The sequence below is a fragment of the Petromyzon marinus genome, assembly GCF_048934315.1.
Source record: "Petromyzon marinus isolate PM22_M1 ecotype Great Lakes invasive population chromosome 85 unlocalized genomic scaffold, UKy_Petmar_22M1.pri1.0 chr85_unloc.2, whole genome shotgun sequence".
NCBI classification, from domain to species: domain Eukaryota; kingdom Metazoa; phylum Chordata; class Hyperoartia; order Petromyzontiformes; family Petromyzontidae; genus Petromyzon; species Petromyzon marinus.
Window position 1 is genome coordinate 813880 of NW_027422647.1, and position 19427 is coordinate 833306.

At 44.7% G+C, this 19427-nt stretch overlaps 1 protein-coding gene across 2 annotated transcripts in view; it reads left to right on the plus strand.

Moving 5' to 3' along the window:
- The window catches only part of MVK (mevalonate kinase), a 58188-nt gene that overhangs the window by 13695 nt on the left and 25066 nt on the right, over positions 1-19427 (plus strand). For both annotated transcript variants that reach the window (XM_076059269.1, XM_076059270.1), the window contains exons 3-4: positions 903-993; positions 6583-6777. In XM_076059269.1, coding sequence (XP_075915384.1) covers positions 903-993; positions 6583-6777 — 286 coding nt within the window. The remainder of the gene's footprint in view (positions 1-902; positions 994-6582; positions 6778-19427) is intronic.

Below are 19427 nucleotides of genomic sequence, written 5' to 3' on the forward strand. Positions count from 1 at the left end.
ATCTCTACGTGTTATCATCACCAACACTTTAACGTGTTAACTAGTGATGTTAACTAGTTAACTAACACTAGTTAACTAGTTATAACTAGTGATAGTTAACTAGTTAATGTTGTTACAGGCTGGGATCTCTACGTGTTATCATCACCAACACTTTAACGTGATAACTAGTGATGTTAACTAGTTAACTAGTGATAGTTAACTAGTTAATGTTGTTACAGGCTGGGATCTCTACGTGTTATCATCACCAACACTTTAACGTGATAACTAGTGATGTTAACTAGTTAACTAGTTATAACTAGTGATGTTAACTAGTTAACTAGTTAATGTTGTTACAGGCTGGGATCTCTACGTGTTATCATCACCAACACTTTAACGTGTTAACTAGTGATGTTAACTAGTTAACTAACACTAGTTAACTAGTTAACTAGTGATGTTAACTAGTTAACTAGTTAATGTTGTTACAGGCTGGGATCTCTACGTGTTATCATCACCAACACTTTAACGTGTTAACTAGTGATGTTAACTAGTTAACTAACACTAGTTAACTAGTTATAACTAGTGATAGTTAACTAGTTAATGTTGTTACAGGCTGGGATCTCTACGTGTTATCATCACCAACACTTTAACGTGTTAACTAGTGATGTTAACTAGTTAACTAGTTAACTAGTGTTAACTAGTTAATGTTGTTACAGGCTGGGATCTCTACGTGTTATCATCACCAACACTTTAACGTGTTAACTAGTGATGTTAACTAGTGATGTTAACTAGTTAACTAGTGATAGTTAATGTTGTTACAGGCTGGGATCTCTACGTGTTATCATCACCAACACTTTAACGTGTTAACTAGTGATGTTAACTAGTGATGTTAACTAGTTAACTAGTGATAGTTAATGTTGTTACAGGCTGGGATCTCTACGTGTTATCATCACCAACACTTTGGTTCCTCGCTGCACCAAGTTGCTCGTGGCAGCTGTGAGAAGGCGCGTCGAGCAGGTAACTACCACAACTAGCACAACTAGCACTAACTACCACTAACTAGCACTAACTAGCACTCTAACTAGCACTAACTAGCACTATAACTACCACAACTAGCACTAACTAGCACTAACTAGCACTAACTAGCACTAACTAGCACTCTAACTAGCACTAACTAGCACTCTAACTAGCACTAACTAGCACTCTAACTAGCACTAACTAGCACTTTAACTAGCACTAACTACCACAACTAGCACAACTAGCACTAACTACCACAACTAGCACAACTAGCACTAACTACCACAACTAGCACTAACTAGCACTAACTAGCACTAACTAGCACTCTAACTAGCACTAACTAGCACTATAACTACCACAACTAGCACTAACTAGCACTAACTAGCACTAACTAGCACTAACTAGCACTCTAACTAGCACTAACTAGCACTCTAACTAGCACTAACTAGCACTCTAACTAGCACTAACTAGCACTTTAACTAGCACTAACTACCACAACTAGCACAACTAGCACTAACTACCACAACTAGCACAACTAGCACTAACTACCACAACTAGCACTCTAACTAGCACTAACTAGCACTAACTACCACAACTACCACAACTAGCACTAACTACCACAACTAGCACTAACTACCACAACTAGCACTAACTAGCACTAACTAGCACTAACTACCACAACTAGCACTAACTACCACAACTAGCACTAACTACCACTAACTAGCACTAACTACCACAACTAGCACTAACTACCACAACTAGCACTAACTATCACAACTAGCACAACTAGCACTAACTAGCATTAACTAGCACTAACTAGCACTAACTACCACAACTAGCACTAACTACCACAACTAGCACTAACTACCACTAACTACCACAACTAGCACTAACTACCACAACTAGCACTAACTACCACAACTAGCACTAACTACCACAACTAGCACTAACTAGCACTAACTAGTACTAACTACCACAACTAGCACTAACTACCACAACTAGCACTAACTAGCACTAACTAGCACTAACTACCACAACTAGCACTAACTACCACAACTAGCACTAACTACCACAACTAGCACTAACTAGCACTAACTACCACAACTAGCACTAACTACCACAACTAGCACTAACTACCACAACTAGCACTAACTAGCACTAACTTCCACAACTTGCACTAACTACCACAACTAGCACTAACTAACACAACTAGCACTAACCACCGCAACTAGCACTAACTACCACAACTAGCACTAACTAGCACTCTAACTAGCACTAACTACCACAACTACCACAACTAGCACTAACTACCACAACTACCACAACTAGCACTAACTACCACAACTACCACAACTAGCACTAACTAGCACTCTAACTAGCACTAACTAGCACTAACTACCACAACTAGCACTAACTACCACAACTAGCACTAACTAGCACTAACTACCACAACTAGCATTAACTACCACAACTAGCACTAACTACCACAACTACCACAACTAGCACTAACTACCACAACTACCACAACTAGCACTAACTAGCACTCTAACTAGCACTAACTAGCACTAACTACCACAACTAGCACTAACTACCACAACTAGCACTAACTACCACAACTAGCACTAACTAGCACTCTAACTAGCACTAACTACCACAACTACCACAACTAGCACTAACTTGCACTCTAACTAGCACTAACTAGCACTAACTACCACAACTAGCACTAACTACCACAACTAGCACTAACTACCACAACTAGCACTAACTAGCACAACTAGCACTAACTAGCACAACTAGCACTAACTAGCACTAACTAGCACTCTAACTAGCGCTAACTAGCACTAACTAGTGCCGCTAACGAACGCTAACTAGCGCTAACTGGTGCTAACTAGTGCTAACTAGCGCTAACTAGCACTAACTAGCACTCTAACTAGCGCTAACTAGCACTAACTAGTGCCGCTAACTAACGCTAACTAGCGCTAACTAGCGCTAACTAGTGCTAACTAGCGCTAACACTAACTGACACTAACACCAACAGCTAGCGCTAACTAACGCTAACTAGCGCTAACTAGTGCTAACTAGCGCTAACACTAACTGACACTAACACCACCAGCTAGCACTAACTAGTGCCGCTAACTAACGCTAACTAGTGCTAACTAGCGCTAACACTAACTGACACTAACACCACCAGCTAGCGCTAACTAGCACTAACTAGTGCCGCTAACTAGCGCTAACTAGCGCTAACTAGTGCTAACTAGCGCTAACACTAACTGACACTAACACCAACAGCTAGCGCTAACTAACACTAACTAGCACTAACTAGCACTCTAACTAGCGCTAACTAGCACTAACTAGTGCCGCTAACGCTAACTAGCGCTAAATAGTGCTAACTAGCGCTAACACTAAGTGACACTAACACCACCAGCTAGCGCTAACTAACGCTAACTAGCGCTAACTAGTGCTAACTAGCGCTAACTAGCACTAACTAGTGCCGCTAACGCTAACTAGCGCTAAATAGTGCTAACTAGCGCTAACACTAAGTGACACTAACACCACCAGCTAGCGCTAACTAACGCTAACTAGCGCTAACTAGTGCTAACTAGCGCTAACTAGCACTAACTAGTGCCGCTAACGCTAACTAGCGCTAAATAGTGCTAACTAGCGCTAACACTAACTGACACTAACACCACCAGCTAGCGCTAACTAACGCTAACTAGCGCTAACTAGTGCTAACTAGCGCTAACACTAACTGACACTAACACCAACAGCTAGCGCTAACTAAAGCTAACTAGCGCTAAATAGTGCTAACTAGCGCTAACACTAACTGACACTAACACCACCAGCTAGCGCTAACTAGCGTTGCCTCACTGAGGTGGGGCGTGGCCTGAGAGGGGGGGGCGTGTCCTCACTGAGGGGGGCGTGTCCTCACTGAGGGAGGGTGCGTGGCCTCACTGAGGGGGGCGTGGCCTCACTGAGGGAGGGTGCGTGGCCTCACTGAGGGGGGCGTGGCCTCACTGAGGGGGCGTGTCCTCACTGAGGGGGGCGTGCCCTCACTGAGGGTGGCGTGGCCTCACTGAGGGGGCGTGGCCTCACTTAGGGGGGCGTGGCCTCACTGAGGGGGGGCGTGGCCTCACTGAGGGGGGGGCGTGTCCACCGTTAGCGGTGTAAAGTCGGTGACGTGCTGTGATGTTAATTGTATTGTTGTTGTTGTTAAAGTTGTTATTGTGTTATTGTTGTTGTTATTGTGTTATTGTTGTTGTTGTTATTGTTGTGTTATTGTTGTGTTATTGTTGTTGTGTTATTGTTGTTGTTATTGTTGTTATTGTTGTTGTTGTTGTTGTTATTGTTGTTGTTATTGTTGTTGTTATTGTTGTTGTTATTGTTGTTATTGTTGTTGTTATTGTTGTTATTGTTGTTGTTATTGTGTTATTGTTGTTGTTAATGTTGTTATTGTTGTTGTTAATGTTGTTATTGTTGTTATTGTTGTTGTTATTGTTATTAATGTTATTATTGTTGTTGTTGTTATTGTTGTGTTATTGTTAATGTTGTTATTGTTATTAATGTTATTATTGTTGTTGTTATTGTTGTTGTTATTATTGTTATTGTGTTATTGTTGTGTTAATGGTATTATTGTTGTTATTGTTAATGTTATTATTGTTGTTGTTGTGTTAATGTTGTGTTGTTATTGTTGTTGTTGATGTTGTTGTTGTTGATGTTGTTGTTGTTATTGTTGTTATTGTTATTAATGTTGTTGTTATTGTTGTTGTTATTAATGTTAATGTTGTTGTTATTGTTGTTATTGTTATTAATGTTATTGTTGTTGTTATTAATGTTATTGTTGTGTTAATGTTATTGTTATTAATGGTATTATGGTTGTTATTGTTAATGTTGTTATTGTTGTTGTTATTGTTATTAATGTTAATGTTGTTGTTGTTATTAATGTTATTGTTATTAATGTTATTATTAATGTTAATGTTGTTGTTATTGTTGTTATTATTATTATTGTTGTTGTTGTGTTATTGTTATTAATGTTGTTATTGTTGTTATTGTTATTAATGTTATTGTTGTTGTTGTGTTATTGTTATTAATGTTAATGTTGTTGTTGTTGTTATTAATGTTATTGTTATTAATGTTATTATTAATGTTAATGTTGTTGTTATTGTTGTTATTATTATTATTGTTGTTGTTGTGTTATTGTTATTAATGTTGTTATTGTTGTTATTGTTATTAATGTTATTGTTGTTGTTATTGTTGTGTTATTGTTATTAATGTTAATGTTGTTGTTGTTGTTATTAATGTTATTGTTATTAATGTTATTATTAATGTTAATGTTGTTGTTATTATTATTATTGTTGTTGTTGTGTTATTGTTATTAATGTTGTTATTGTTGTTGTTATTAATGTTAATGTTGTTGTTGTTATTGTTGTTATTGTTATTAATGTTATTGTTATTGTTGTTATTAATGTTATTGTTGTGTTAATGTTATTGTTATTAATGGTATTATGGTTGTTATTGTTATTAATGTTATTGTTGTTGTTGTGTTAATGTTATTATTGTTGTTGTTATTGTTGTGTTAATGTTATTGTTATTAATGTTATTATTAATGTTAATGTTGTTGTTATTGTTGTTATTATTATTATTGTTGTTGTGTTATTGTTATTAATGTTGTTATTGTTGTTGTTATTAATGTTAATGTTGTTGTTGTTATTGTTGTTATTGTTATTAATGTTATTGTTATTGTTGTTATTAATGTTATTGTTGTGTTAATGTTATTGTTATTAATGGTATTATGGTTGTTATTGTTATTAATGTTATTGTTGTTGTTGTGTTAATGTTATTATTGTTGTTGTTATTGTTGTGTTAATGTTATTGTTATTAATGTTATTATTAATGTTAATGTTGTTGTTATTGTTGTTATTATTATTATTGTTGTTGTGTTATTGTTATTAATGTTGTTATTGTTGTTATTGTTATTAATGTTATTGTTGTTGTTATTGTTGTGTTAATGTTATTGTTATTAATGTTATTATTAATGTTAATGTTGTTGTTATTGTTGTTATTATTATTATTGTTGTTGTTGTGTTATTGTTATTAATGTTGTTATTGTTGTTATTGTTATTAATGTTATTGTTGTTGTTGTTGTGTTAATGTTATTATTGTTGTTGTTATTGTTGTGTTAATGTTATTGTTATTAATGTTATTATTAATGTTAATGTTGTTGTTATTGTTGTTATTATTATTGTTGTTGTTGTGTTATTGTTATTAATGTTGTTATTGTTGTGTTATTGTTATTAATGTTATTGTTAATGTTGTTATTATTAATGTTATTATTAATGTTGTTGTTGTTATTGTTATTAATGTTATTGTTGTTGTTGTTATTGTTGTGTTAATGTTATTGTTGTTATTATTAATGTTAATGTTGTTGTTGTTATTGTTATTATTAATGTTATTATTGTTATTATTAATGTTATTGTTGTTGTTATTGTTGTGTTAATGTTATGAATGTTAATGTTGTTATTGTTGTTATTAATGTTATTGTTATTAATGTTATTATTATTAATGTTGTTAATGTTGTTGTTGTTGTTTTAGTTCCCAGCCATCATGAACCCGGTGCTGGTTGCCATGGACGCGCTCGCGAGGGAGGGGGAGGGGCTGCTGATCGCCATGGCAACGGAGGGGGCGGGGCCTGGAGGGGAAGGGGCGGGGCCTGGAGGGGAAGGGGCGGGGCCTGGAGGGGAGGGGGCGGAGCCTCGCGACCTGGAAAAGATCTTCCGGAGGCTGGAGGTCACGACCTTTAAGACTCACACCACCACCACCACTACCATCATCACCATCACTACCACCATCATCACCATCACTACCATCACTACCATCACCACCATCACTACCACCATCACTACCATCACCACCATCACTACCACCACCACCACCCCTACCATCACCACCATCACTACCACCATCACTACCATCACCACCATCACTACCACCACCACCACCCCTACCATCACTACCACCATCATCACCATCACTACCATCACTACCACCATCATCACCACCATCACCACCATCACTACCATCACCACCATCATCACCACCATCACTATCACTACCACCATCATCACTATCACCACCATCACTACCACCATCACTACCATCATCACCACCACCACCATCACCATCACTACCACCATCATCACCATCACTACCATCACTACCACCATCATCACCACCATCACTACCATCATCACCATCACTACCATCATCACCATCACTACCATCACCACCATCACTACCATCACTACCATCATCACCATCACTACCACCATCATCACCATCACTACCATCACTACCACCATCATCACCACCACCACTACCATCATCACCATCACTACCACCATCATCACCATCACTACCATCACTACCACCATCATCACCACCATCACTACCATCATCACCATCACTACCATCACTACCACCATCATCACCATCACTACCATCACCACCATCACTACCATCACTACCATCATCACCATCACTACCACCATCATCACCATCACTACCATCACTACCACCATCATCACCACCATCACTACCATCATCACCATCACTACCACCACCACCACCCCTACCATCACCACCATCACTACCACCATCACTACCATCACCACCATCACTACCACCACCACCACCCCTACCATCACTACCACCATCATCACCATCACTACCATCACTACCACCATCATCACCACCATCACCACCATCACTACCATCACCACCATCATCACCACCATCACTATCACTACCACCATCATCACTATCACCACCATCACTACCACCATCACTACCATCATCACCACCACCACCATCACCATCACTACCACCATCATCACCATCACTACCATCACTACCACCATCATCACCACCATCACTACCATCATCACCATCACTACCATCATCACCATCACTACCATCACCACCATCACTACCATCACTACCATCATCACCATCACTACCACCATCATCACCATCACTACCATCACTACCACCATCATCACCACCACCACTACCATCATCACCATCACTACCACCATCATCACCATCACTACCATCACTACCACCATCATCACCACCATCACTACCATCATCACCATCACTACCATCACTACCACCATCATCACCATCACTACCATCACCACCATCACTACCATCACTACCATCATCACCATCACTACCACCATCATCACCATCACTACCATCACTACCACCATCATCACCACCATCACTACCATCATCACCATCACTACCATCATCACCATCACTACCATCACCACCATCACTACCATCACTACCATCATCACCATCACTACCACCATCATCACCATCACTACCATCACTACCACCATCATCACCACCAACACTACCATCATCACCATCACTACCACCATCATCACCATCACTACCATCACTACCACCATCATCACCACCATCACTACCATCATCACCATCACTACCACCATCATCACCATCACTACCATCACTACCACCATCATCACCACCACTACCATCATCACCACCACTACCATCATCACCATCACTACCATCATCACCATCACTACCATCACTACCACCATCATCACCATCACTACCATCACTACCACCATCATCACCACCATCACTACCATCACTACCACCATCACCACCATCACCACCATCACTACCATCACCACCATCACTACCACCGTCATCACCATCACCATCATCACCACCATCACTACCACCATCACTACCATCATCACCATCATCACTACCATCACTACCATCATCACCATCACCACCATCACCACCATCACTACCATCACTACCACCATCATCACCATCACCACCATCACTACCATCACTACCACCATCATCACCATCATCACCATCACCACCATCACTACCATCACCATCACCACCATCACCACCATCAACTACCACCATCACTACCTTCACTACCACCACCACTACCACCATCATCACCATCACTACCACTACCATCATCACTACCACCATCACTACCATCACTACCATCACCATCATCACTACCATCACCATCATCACTACCATCATCACTACCACCACTACCATCACTACCACTACCACCATCACTACCATCACTACCATCACCACCATCACCATCACCACCATCACTACCATCATCACCATCACCACCACCATCACTACCATCACTACCACCACTACCACCATCACTACCATCACTACCATCATCACCATCACCACCACCATCACTACCATCACTACCACCATCACTACCACCATCACTACCACTACTACCACCATCACCACCATCACCACCATCACCATCACCACCATCAACACCATCACCACCATCACCATCACCACCATCACCACTACCACCATCACTACCATCACCACCATCACTACCATCTCTGTGAGTGTCTCTGTGTGTCTCTATGTGTGTCTCTGTGTGTGTCTCTGTATGAGTCTCTGTGTGTCTCTGTGTGTCTCTGAGTCTCTGTGTGAGTCTCTGTGTGAGTCTCTGTGTGTGTCTCTGTGTGAGTCTCTGTGTGTGTCTCTGTGTGAGTCTCTGTGTGTGTCTCTGTGTGTGTGTCTCTGTGTGTGTCTCTGTGTGAGTCTCTGTGTGAGTCTCTGTGTCTCTGTGTGTGTCTCTGTGTGAGTCTCTGTGTGTGTCTCTGTGTGTGTCTCTGTGTGTGTCTATGTGTGTGTCTCTGTGTCTCTGTGTGTGTCTCTGTGTGAGTCTCTGTGTGAGTCTCTCTGTGTCTCTGTGTGTGTCTCTGTGTCTCTGTGTGAGTCTCTGTGTGAGTCTCTGTGTGAGTCTCTCTGTGTCTCTGTGTGTGTCTCTGTGTGTGTCTCTGTGTGTCTACTATGAGCTAATTGAAGTTAACAGCTATCTGCTGGATTCTCTGGGTGTGTCTCTGTGTGTGTCTCTCTGTTTCTCTCCGCTGTGTCTCTGTGTCTCTGTGTGTGTCTCTGTGTGTGTCTCTGTGTGTCTCTGTGTGTGTCTCTGTGTGTGTCTCTGTGTGTGTCTCTGTGTGTCTCTGTGTGTCTCTGTGAGTGTCTCTGTGTGTGTCTCTGTGTGTGTCTCTGTGTGTGTCTCTGTGTGTGTCTCTGTGTGTGTCTCTGTGTGTGTCTCTGTGTGTGTCTCTGTGTGAGTCTCTGTGTGTGTCTCTGTGTGTGTCTCTGTGTGTGTCTCTGTGTGTCTCTGTGTGTCTCTGTGAGTGTCTCTGTGTGTGTCTCTCTGTGTGTCTCTGTGTGTGTCCCTGTGTGTCTCTGTGTGTGTCTCTGTGTCTCTGTGTGTGTCTCTGTGTGTGTCTGTGTGTCTGTCTCTGTGTCTCTGTGTCTATGTGTGTGTCTCTGTGTGAGTCTCTCTGTGTCTCTGTGTGTGTCTCTCTGTGTCTCTCTGTGTCTCTGTGTGTGTCTCTGTGTCTCTGTGTGAGTCTCTATGTGAGTCTCTGTGTGTGTCTCTGTGTCTCTGTGTGTGTCTCTGTGTGAGTCTCTGTGTGTGTCTCTGTGTGAGTCTCTGTGTGTGTCTCTCTGTGTCTCTGTGTGTGTCTCTGTGTGAGTCTCTGCGTGTGTCTCTGTGTGTGTCTCTGTGTCTCTGTGTGAGTCTCTATGTGAGTCTCTGTGTGTGTCTCTGTGTCTCTGTGTGTGTCTCTGTGTGAGTCTCTGTGTGTGTCTCTGTGTGAGTCTCTGTGTGTGTCTCTCTGTGTCTCTGTGTGTGTCTCTGTGTGAGTCTCTGTGTGTGTCTCTGTGTGTCTCTGTGTGTCTCTCTGTGTCTCTGTGTGTGTCTCTGTGTGTGTCTCTGTGTGTGTCTCTGTGTGTGTCTCTGTGTGTGTCTCTGTGTGAGTCTCTGTGTGTGTCTCTGTGTGTGTCTCTGTGTGTGTCTCTGTGTGTCTCTGTGAGTGTCTCTGTGTGTGTCTCTCTGTGTGTCTCTGTGTGTGTCTCTGTGTGTGTCTCTGTGTGTGTCTCTGTGTGTGTCTCTGTGTGTGTCTCTGTGTGTGTCTCTGTGTGTGTCTCTGTGTGTCTCTGTGTGTGTCTCTGCGCTGTGTCTCTGTGTGTGTCTCTGTGTGTGTCTCTGTGTGTGTCTCTGTGTGTGTCTCTGTGTGTGTCTCTGTGTGTCTCTGTGTGTGTCTCTGTGTCTCTGTGTGTCTCTGTGTGTGTCTCTGTGTGTGTCTGTGTGTCTGTCTCTGTGTCTCTGTGTCTCTGTGTGTGTCTCTGTGTGAGTCTCTCTGTGTCTCTGTGTGTGTCTCTCTGTGTCTCTCTGTGTCTCTGTGTGTGTCTCTGTGTCTCTGTGTGAGTCTCTATGTGAGTCTCTGTGTGTGTCTCTGTGTCTCTGTGTGTGTCTCTGTGTGAGTCTCTGTGTGTGTCTCTGTGTGAGTCTCTGTGTGTGTCTCTCTGTGTCTCTGTGTGTGTCTCTGTGTGAGTCTCTGTGTGTGTCTCTGTGTGTCTCTGTGTGTCTCTCTGTGTCTCTGTGTCTCTGTGTGTGTCTCTGTGTGTCTCTGTGTGAGTCTCTATGTGAGTCTCTGTGTGTGTCTCTGTGTCTCTGTGTGTGTCTCTGTGTGAGTCTCTGTGTGTGTCTCTGTGTGAGTCTCTGTGTGTGTCTCTCTGTGTCTCTGTGTGTGTCTCTGTGTGAGTCTCTGTGTGTGTCTCTGTGTGTCTCTGTGTGTCTCTCTGTGTCTCTGTGTCTCTGTGTGTGTCTCTGTGTGTCTCTGTGTGTGTCTCTGTGTGAGTCTCTGTGTGTGTCTCTGTGTGTGAGTCTCTGTGTGTGTCTCTATGTGTGTCTCTGTGTGTGTCTCTGTGTGTCTCTGTGTGAGTCTCTGTGTGAGTCTCTGTGTGTCTCTGTGTGTCTCTGTGTGTGTCTCTGTGTGTGTCTCTGTGTCTCTCTGTGTGAGTCTCTGTGTGTGTCTCTGTGTGTCTCTGTGTGTCTCTGTGTGTGTCTCTGTGTGTCTCTGTGTGAGTCTCTGTGTGTCTCTGTGTGTCTCTGTGTGTCTCTGTGTGTGTCTCTGTGTGTCTGTGTGTGTCTCTGTGTGAGTCTCTGTGTGTGTCTCTGTGTGTGTCTCTGTGTGTGTCCCTGTGTGTGTCTCTGTGTGTGTCTCTGTGTGTGTCTCTGTGTGTGTCTCTGTGTGTGTCTCTGTGTGTGTCTCTGTGTGTGTCTCTGTGTCTACCAGGAGCTAATTGAAGTTAACAGCTACCTGCTGGACTCTTTGGGTGTTGGTCACGTGTCTCTGTGTGTGTCTCTGTGTGTGTCTCTGTGTCTCTGTGTGTGTATACTAGGAGCTAATACAAGTTAACAGCTCCCTGCTGGACTCTTTGGGTGTTGGTCACGTGTCTCTGTGTGTGTCTCTGTGTGTGTCTCTGTGTGTGTCTCTGTGTGTGTCTCTGTGTCTCTGTGTGTGTCTCTGTGTGTGTCTCTCTCTGTGTGTCTCTGTGTGTGTCTCTGTGTCTCTGTGTGTGTCTCTGTATGTGTCTCTCTCTGTGTGTCTCTGTGTCTACCAGGAGCTGATACAAGTTAACAGCTCCCTGCTGGACTCTTTGGGTGTTGGTCACGTGTCTCTCTGTGTGTCTCTGTGTGAGTATCTGTGAGTGTCTCTGTGTGTGTCTCTGTGTGTCTCTGTGTGAGTCTCTGTGTGAGTCTCTGTGTCTCTGTGTGTGTCTCTGTGTCAGTCTCTCTGTGTGTCTCTGTGTGAGTCTCTGTGAGTGTCTCTGTGTGTGTCTCTGTGTGTCTCTGTGTGAGTCTCTGTGTGAGTCTCTGTGTCTCTGTGTGTGTCTCTGTGTGAGTCTCTCTGTGTGTCTCTGTGTGAGTCTCTGTGAGTCTCTGTGTGTGTCTCTGTGTGAGTCTCTGTGTGAGTCTCTGTGTGAGTCTCTGTGTATCTCTGTGTGAGTCTCTGTGTGAGTCTCTGTGTCTCTGTGTGTGTCTCTGTGTGAGTCTCTCTGTGTGTCTCTGTGTGTCTCTGTGTCTCTGTGTGTGTCTCTGTGTGTGTCTCTGTGTCTCTGTGTGTGTCTACTAGGAGCTAATACAAGTTAACAGCTACCTGCTGGACTCTTTGGGTGTGGGTCACGTGTCTCTGTGTGTGTCTCTGTGTGTGTCTCTCTGTGTGTCTCTGTGTGAGTCTCTGTGTGTGTCTCTGTGTGAGTCTCTGTGTGAGTCTCTGTGTGTGTCTCTGTGTGTGTCTCTGTGTGTGTCTCTCTGTGTGTCTCTGTGTGAGTCTCTGTGTGTGTCTCTGTGTGAGTCTCTGTGTGTCTCTGTGTCTCTCTGTGTGTGTCTCTCTGTGTGTCTCTGTGTGTGTCTCTGTGTGTCTCTGTGTGTGTCTCTGTGTGAGTCTCTGTGTGTGTCTCTGTTTGTGTCTCTGTGTGTCTCTGTGTGTGTCTCTGTGTGTGTCACTGTGTGTGTCTCTGTGTGTCTCTCTGTGTGTGTCTCTGTGTGTGTCTACTAGGAGCTAATACAAGTTAACAGCTCCCTGCTGGACTCTTTAGGTGTGGGTCACGTGTCTCTGTGTGTCTCTGTGTGTCTCTGTGTGTGTCTGTGAGTGTCTCTGTGTGTGTCTCTGTGTGTGTCTCTGTGTGTGTCTCTGTGTGAGTCTCTGTGTGTGTGTCTCTGTGTGTCTCTCTGTGTGTCTCTGTGTCTACTAGGAGCTAATACAAGTTAACAGCTCCCTGCTGGACTCTTTAGGTGTGGGTCACGTGTCTCTGTGTGTCTCTGTGTGTCTCTGTGTGTGTCTGTGAGTGTCTCTGTGTGTGTCTCTGTGTGTGTCTCTGTGTGTGTCTCTGTGTGAGTCTCTGTGTGTGTGTCTCTGTGTGTCTCTCTGTGTGTCTCTGTGTCTACTAGGAGCTAATACAAGTTAACAGCTCCCTGCTGGACTCTTTGGGTGTTGGTCACGTGTCTCTCTGTGTGTCTCTGTGTGTGTCTCTGTGTGTGTCTCTGTGTGTGTCTCTGTGTCTCTGTGTGTGTCTCTCTGTGTGTCTCTGTGTGTGTCTCTGTGTGTGTCTCTGTGTGTGTCTCTGTGTGTCTCTGTGTGTGTCTACTAGGAGCTAATACAAGTTAACAGCTACCTGCTGGACTCTTTGGGTGTTGGTCACGTGTCTCTCTGTGTCTCTGTGTGTGTCTCTGTGTGTGTCTCTGTGTGTGTCTCTGTGTGTGTCTCTGTGTGTCTCTGTGTGTGTCTCTGTGTGTGTCTCTGTGTGTGTCTCTGTGTGTCTCTGTGTGAGTCTCTGTGTGTGTCTCTGTGTGTGTCTCTGTGTGTGTCTATGTGTGTGTCTCTGTGTCTCTGTGTGTGTCTCTGTGTGTGTCTCTGTGTGTCTACTATGAGCTAATTGAAGTTAACAGCTATCTGCTGGATTCTCTGGGTGTGTCTCTGTGTGTGTCTCTCTGTTTCTCTCCGCTGTGTCTCTGTGTCTCTGTGTGTGTCTCTGTGTGTGTCTCTGTGTGTCTCTGTGTGTGTCTCTGTGTGTGTCTCTGTGTGTGTCTCTGTGTGTCTCTGTGTGTCTCTGTGAGTGTCTCTGTGTGTGTCTCTGTGTGTGTCTCTGTGTGTGTCTCTGTGTGTGTCTCTGTGTGTGTGTCTCTGTGTGTGTCTCTGTGTGAGTCTCTGTGTGAGTCTCTGTGTCTCTGTGTGTGTCTCTGTGTGAGTCTCTGTGTGTGTCTCTGTGTGTGTCTCTGTGTGTGTCTATGTGTGTGTCTCTGTGTCTCTGTGTGTGTCTCTGTGTGAGTCTCTGTGTGAGTCTCTCTGTGTCTCTGTGTGTGTCTCTGTGTCTCTGTGTGAGTCTCTGTGTGAGTCTCTGTGTGAGTCTCTCTGTGTCTCTGTGTGTGTCTCTGTGTGTGTCTCTGTGTGTCTACTATGAGCTAATTGAAGTTAACAGCTATCTGCTGGATTCTCTGGGTGTGTCTCTGTGTGTGTCTCTCTGTTTCTCTCCGCTGTGTCTCTGTGTCTCTGTGTGTGTCTCTGTGTGTGTCTCTGTGTGTCTCTGTGTGTGTCTCTGTGTGTGTCTCTGTGTGTGTCTCTGTGTGTCTCTGTGTGTCTCTGTGAGTGTCTCTGTGTGTGTCTCTGTGTGTGTCTCTGTGTGTGTCTCTGTGTGTGTCTCTGTGTGTGTCTCTGTGTGTGTCTCTGTGTGTGTCTCTGTGTGAGTCTCTGTGTGTGTCTCTGTGTGTGTCTCTGTGTGTGTCTCTGTGTGTCTCTGTGTGTCTCTGTGAGTGTCTCTGTGTGTGTCTCTCTGTGTGTCTCTGTGTGTGTCCCTGTGTGTCTCTGTGTGTGTCTCTGTGTCTCTGTGTGTGTCTCTGTGTGTGTCTGTGTGTCTGTCTCTGTGTCTCTGTGTCTATGTGTGTGTCTCTGTGTGAGTCTCTCTGTGTCTCTGTGTGTGTCTCTCTGTGTCTCTCTGTGTCTCTGTGTGTGTCTCTGTGTCTCTGTGTGAGTCTCTATGTGAGTCTCTGTGTGTGTCTCTGTGTCTCTGTGTGTGTCTCTGTGTGAGTCTCTGTGTGTGTCTCTGTGTGAGTCTCTGTGTGTGTCTCTCTGTGTCTCTGTGTGTGTCTCTGTGTGAGTCTCTGCGTGTGTCTCTGTGTGTGTCTCTGTGTCTCTGTGTGAGTCTCTATGTGAGTCTCTGTGTGTGTCTCTGTGTCTCTGTGTGTGTCTCTGTGTGAGTCTCTGTGTGTGTCTCTGTGTGAGTCTCTGTGTGTGTCTCTCTGTGTCTCTGTGTGTGTCTCTGTGTGAGTCTCTGTGTGTGTCTCTGTGTGTCTCTGTGTGTCTCTCTGTGTCTCTGTGTGTGTCTCTGTGTGTGTCTCTGTGTGTGTCTCTGTGTGTGTCTCTGTGTGTGTCTCTGTGTGAGTCTCTGTGTGTGTCTCTGTGTGTGTCTCTGTGTGTGTCTCTGTGTGTCTCTGTGAGTGTCTCTGTGTGTGTCTCTCTGTGTGTCTCTGTGTGTGTCTCTGTGTGTGTCTCTGTGTGTGTCTCTGTGTGTGTCTCTGTGTGTGTCTCTGTGTGTGTCTCTGTGTGTGTCTCTGTGTGTCTCTGTGTGTGTCTCTGCGCTGTGTCTCTGTGTGTGTCTCTGTGTGTGTCTCTGTGTGTGTCTCTGTGTGTGTCTCTGTGTGTGTCTCTGTGTGTCTCTGTGTGTGTCTCTGTGTCTCTGTGTGTCTCTGTGTGTGTCTCTGTGTGTGTCTGTGTGTCTGTCTCTGTGTCTCTGTGTCTCTGTGTGTGTCTCTGTGTGAGTCTCTCTGTGTCTCTGTGTGTGTCTCTCTGTGTCTCTCTGTGTCTCTGTGTGTGTCTCTGTGTCTCTGTGTGAGTCTCTATGTGAGTCTCTGTGTGTGTCTCTGTGTCTCTGTGTGTGTCTCTGTGTGAGTCTCTGTGTGTGTCTCTGTGTGAGTCTCTGTGTGTGTCTCTCTGTGTCTCTGTGTGTGTCTCTGTGTGAGTCTCTGTGTGTGTCTCTGTGTGTCTCTGTGTGTCTCTCTGTGTCTCTGTGTCTCTGTGTGTGTCTCTGTGTGTCTCTGTGTGAGTCTCTATGTGAGTCTCTGTGTGTGTCTCTGTGTCTCTGTGTGTGTCTCTGTGTGAGTCTCTGTGTGTGTCTCTGTGTGAGTCTCTGTGTGTGTCTCTCTGTGTCTCTGTGTGTGTCTCTGTGTGAGTCTCTGTGTGTGTCTCTGTGTGTCTCTGTGTGTCTCTCTGTGTCTCTGTGTCTCTGTGTGTGTCTCTGTGTGTCTCTGTGTGTGTCTCTGTGTGAGTCTCTGTGTGTGTCTCTGTGTGTGAGTCTCTGTGTGTGTCTCTATGTGTGTCTCTGTGTGTGTCTCTGTGTGTCTCTGTGTGAGTCTCTGTGTGAGTCTCTGTGTGTCTCTGTGTGTCTCTGTGTGTGTCTCTGTGTGTGTCTCTGTGTCTCTCTGTGTGAGTCTCTGTGTGTGTCTCTGTGTGTCTCTGTGTGTCTCTGTGTGTGTCTCTGTGTGTCTCTGTGTGAGTCTCTGTGTGTCTCTGTGTGTCTCTGTGTGTCTCTGTGTGTGTCTCTGTGTGTCTGTGTGTGTCTCTGTGTGAGTCTCTGTGTGTGTCTCTGTGTGTGTCTCTGTGTGTGTCCCTGTGTGTGTCTCTGTGTGTGTCTCTGTGTGTGTCTCTGTGTGTGTCTCTGTGTGTGTCTCTGTGTGTGTCTCTGTGTGTGTCTCTGTGTCTACCAGGAGCTAATTGAAGTTAACAGCTACCTGCTGGACTCTTTGGGTGTTGGTCACGTGTCTCTGTGTGTGTCTCTGTGTGTGTCTCTGTGTCTCTGTGTGTGTATACTAGGAGCTAATACAAGTTAACAGCTCCCTGCTGGACTCTTTGGGTGTTGGTCACGTGTCTCTGTGTGTGTCTCTGTGTGTGTCTCTGTGTGTGTCTCTGTGTGTGTCTCTGTGTCTCTGTGTGTGTCTCTGTGTGTGTCTCTCTCTGTGTGTCTCTGTGTGTGTCTCTGTGTCTCTGTGTGTGTCTCTGTATGTGTCTCTCTCTGTGTGTCTCTGTGTCTACCAGGAGCTGATACAAGTTAACAGCTCCCTGCTGGACTCTTTGGGTGTTGGTCACGTGTCTCTCTGTGTGTCTCTGTGTGAGTATCTGTGAGTGTCTCTGTGTGTGTCTCTGTGTGTCTCTGTGTGAGTCTCTGTGTGAGTCTCTGTGTCTCTGTGTGTGTCTCTGTGTCAGTCTCTCTGTGTGTCTCTGTGTGAGTCTCTGTGAGTGTCTCTGTGTGTGTCTCTGTGTGTCTCTGTGTGAGTCTCTGTGTGAGTCTCTGTGTCTCTGTGTGTGTCTCTGTGTGAGTCTCTCTGTGTGTCTCTGTGTGAGTCTCTGTGAGTCTCTGTGTGTGTCTCTGTGTGAGTCTCTGTGTGAGTCTCTGTGTGAGTCTCTGTGTGTCTCTGTGTGAGTCTCTGTGTGAGTCTCTGTGTCTCTGTGTGTGTCTCTGTGTGAGTCTCTCTGTGTGTCTCTGTGTGTCTCTGTGTCTCTGTGTGTGTCTCTGTGTGTGTCTCTGTGTCTCTGTGTGTGTCTACTAGGAGCTAATACAAGTTAACAGCTACCTGCTGGACTCTTTGGGTGTGGGTCACGTGTCTCTGTGTGTGTCTCTGTGTGTGTCTCTCTGTGTGTCTCTGTGTGAGTCTCTGTGTGTGTCTCTGTGTGAGTCTCTGTGTGAGTCTCTGTGTGTGTCTCTGTGTGTGTCTCTGTGTGTGTCTCTCTGTGTGTCTCTGTGTGAGTCTCTGTGTGTGTCTCTGTGTGAGTCTCTGTGTGTCTCTGTGTCTCTCTGTGTGTGTCTCTCTGTGTGTCTCTGTGTGTGTCTCTGTGTGTCTCTGTGTGTGTCTCTGTGTGAGTCTCTGTGTGTGTCTCTGTTTGTGTCTCTGTGTGTCTCTGTGTGTGTCTCTGTGTGTGTCACTGTGTGTGTCTCTGTGTGTCTCTCTGTGTGTGTCTCTGTGTGTGTCTACTAGGAGCTAATACAAGTTAACAGCTCCCTGCTGGACTCTTTAGGTGTGGGTCACGTGTCTCTGTGTGTCTCTGTGTGTCTCTGTGTGTGTCTGTGAGTGTCTCTGTGTGTGTCTCTGTGTGTGTCTCTGTGTGTGTCTCTGTGTGAGTCTCTGTGTGTGTGTCTCTGTGTGTCTCTCTGTGTGTCTCTGTGTCTACTAGGAGCTAATACAAGTTAACAGCTCCCTGCTGGACTCTTTAGGTGTGGGTCACGTGTCTCTGTGTGTCTCTGTGTGTCTCTGTGTGTGTCTGTGAGTGTCTCTGTGTGTGTCTCTGTGTGTGTCTCTGTGTGTGTCTCTGTGTGAGTCTCTGTGTGTGTGTCTCTGTGTGTCTCTCTGTGTGTCTCTGTGTCTACTAGGAGCTAATACAAGTTAACAGCTCCCTGCTGGACTCTTTGGGTGTTGGTCACGTGTCTCTCTGTGTGTCTCTGTGTGTGTCTCTGTGTGTGTCTCTGTGTGTGTCTCTGTGTCTCTGTGTGTGTCTCTCTGTGTGTCTCTGTGTGTGTCTCTGTGTGTGTCTCTGTGTGTGTCTCTGTGTGTCTCTGTGTGTGTCTACTAGGAGCTAATACAAGTTAACAGCTACCTGCTGGACTCTTTGGGTGTTGGTCACGTGTCTCTCTGTGTCTCTGTGTGTGTCTCTGTGTGTGTCTCTGTGTGTGTCTCTGTGTGTGTCTCTGTGTGTCTCTGTGTGTGTCTCTGTGTGTGTCTCTGTGTGTGTCTCTGTGTGTCTCTGTGTGAGTCTCTGTGTGTGTCTCTGTGTGTGTCTCTGTGTGTGTCTATGTGTGTGTCTCTGTGTCTCTGTGTGTGTCTCTGTGTGTGTCTCTGTGTGTCTACTATGAGCTAATTGAAGTTAACAGCTATCTGCTGGATTCTCTGGGTGTGTCTCTGTGTGTGTCTCTCTGTTTCTCTCCGCTGTGTCTCTGTGTCTCTGTGTGTGTCTCTGTGTGTGTCTCTGTGT